Source organism: Aplysia californica, unplaced genomic scaffold (assembly GCF_000002075.1).
Source record: "Aplysia californica isolate F4 #8 unplaced genomic scaffold, AplCal3.0 scaffold00121, whole genome shotgun sequence".
Classification (NCBI taxonomy): Eukaryota; Metazoa; Mollusca; class Gastropoda; order Aplysiida; family Aplysiidae; genus Aplysia; species Aplysia californica.
In genome coordinates, this window is record NW_004797391.1 from 1,070,548 (window position 1) to 1,071,783 (window position 1,236).

The following is a 1,236-nucleotide window of genomic DNA, read 5'->3' on the forward strand; positions in this document are numbered from 1 at the left end:
TTGTTGTTGTTCTTCTTCTTCTTCTTCTTCTTCTTCTTCTTCTTCTTCTTCTTCTTCTTCTTCTTCTTCTTCTTCTTCTTCTTTTTGATGCCGACTGTATGTCTTAGGACGTTGTGGAATCAGGCGCTCGTCAATTTTCCGGCATATCCCTACCCAAGAATTACAAAGTTCTATATGCTCGTAGCTGGGTTTGAGAAATTCGACAAACAATTCTGAGTTACACAACGTGTCAAGCTTTTTCGACCGCATTTCTTTGAATCTCTTGATAACGACTCCGAATAAACTTATGATTTTGATGTAGCAGATAGAATATTTGGTTTCTGACCTCAAGGTCTTAGTAACTTAAAACGACCAAAATGTTCGATAAAACTTTGTACTTCTAAGGTAGCATTATGGTGCTATTATTGATGTAATTTGTAAGCTTATTCATTAATTGTGTTGCCTTTGATCTAAAGATACCCATCTTTCTTAAACAGAAGTCGACGTATTTGCGATTGTGGGATAATAATGGGGGTCACCTCGTGTCAGGGTCACCTCGTGTCAGGGTCACCTCGTGTCAGAGTCACCTCGTGTCAGAGGTAAAATTAACGGGTTCGAAAACTGTCGTTTCTTCGATTTCATTATTTTGACGAGCGCCTAATTTCACCATGATGTCACACAATTTTCATCTTGTATGCCATGTCCCCAGAAAAGCGCAGCTGTTCTTCTTGTCTTCGCCCTGTTCGCGGGGGCTATGGCAGGCGACCTCCTGTTTGGCGGCGGATTCTACGGGCCTGGGACTCGTCTTGGTCTCGGGATCTTCGGCAAGGGTGTTGGATACGGCTATGGCAAGGTGGGAAACTGATAGATAGGACGTAGAGTGAGTCTGAGAAGAATTCTACAGATAATCCTCATCTGAAAAACAAAGGTTGATGGTTATATGAAATGTACAGTCAATAAGACGATCGTCTACTCAAGCGCTTAATGTGGCCGTGTGTAATGGGGTTTCTCTCTCTCTCTCTCTCTCTCTCTCTCTCTCTCTCTCTCTCTCTCTCTCTCTCTCTCTCTCTCTCTCCACACGTCATTACACCGACACTACACCAAAGGGGAGACAATCAGCCCTCACAAAGACGCTCTCATTTTCTTCGCCCCAGGAATCTTGGCCAGCCCACAATGCACCAAAATATTAGAAAGGAAATGAGGCTGTGTTCCGCTGGCCTTATGACGTTGGGAGGAATGAGGAAAGGTGTGTGTGTG

General features: G+C 43.8%; 1 protein-coding gene across 1 annotated transcript in view; it reads left to right on the plus strand.

Annotated features, from left to right (window-relative positions):
• Nucleotides 1-589: 589 nt before the first annotated feature.
• Nucleotides 590-1,236, plus strand: part of LOC118477520 (keratin-associated protein 19-2-like) — a 4,388-nt gene continuing 3,741 nt past the window's right edge. Inside the window, exon 1 of the mRNA XM_035969150.1 lies at nucleotides 590-832. Within this exon, the coding sequence (XP_035825043.1) occupies nucleotides 674-832 (159 nt within the window). The 5' untranslated portion in view covers nucleotides 590-673. The remainder of the gene's footprint in view (nucleotides 833-1,236) is intronic.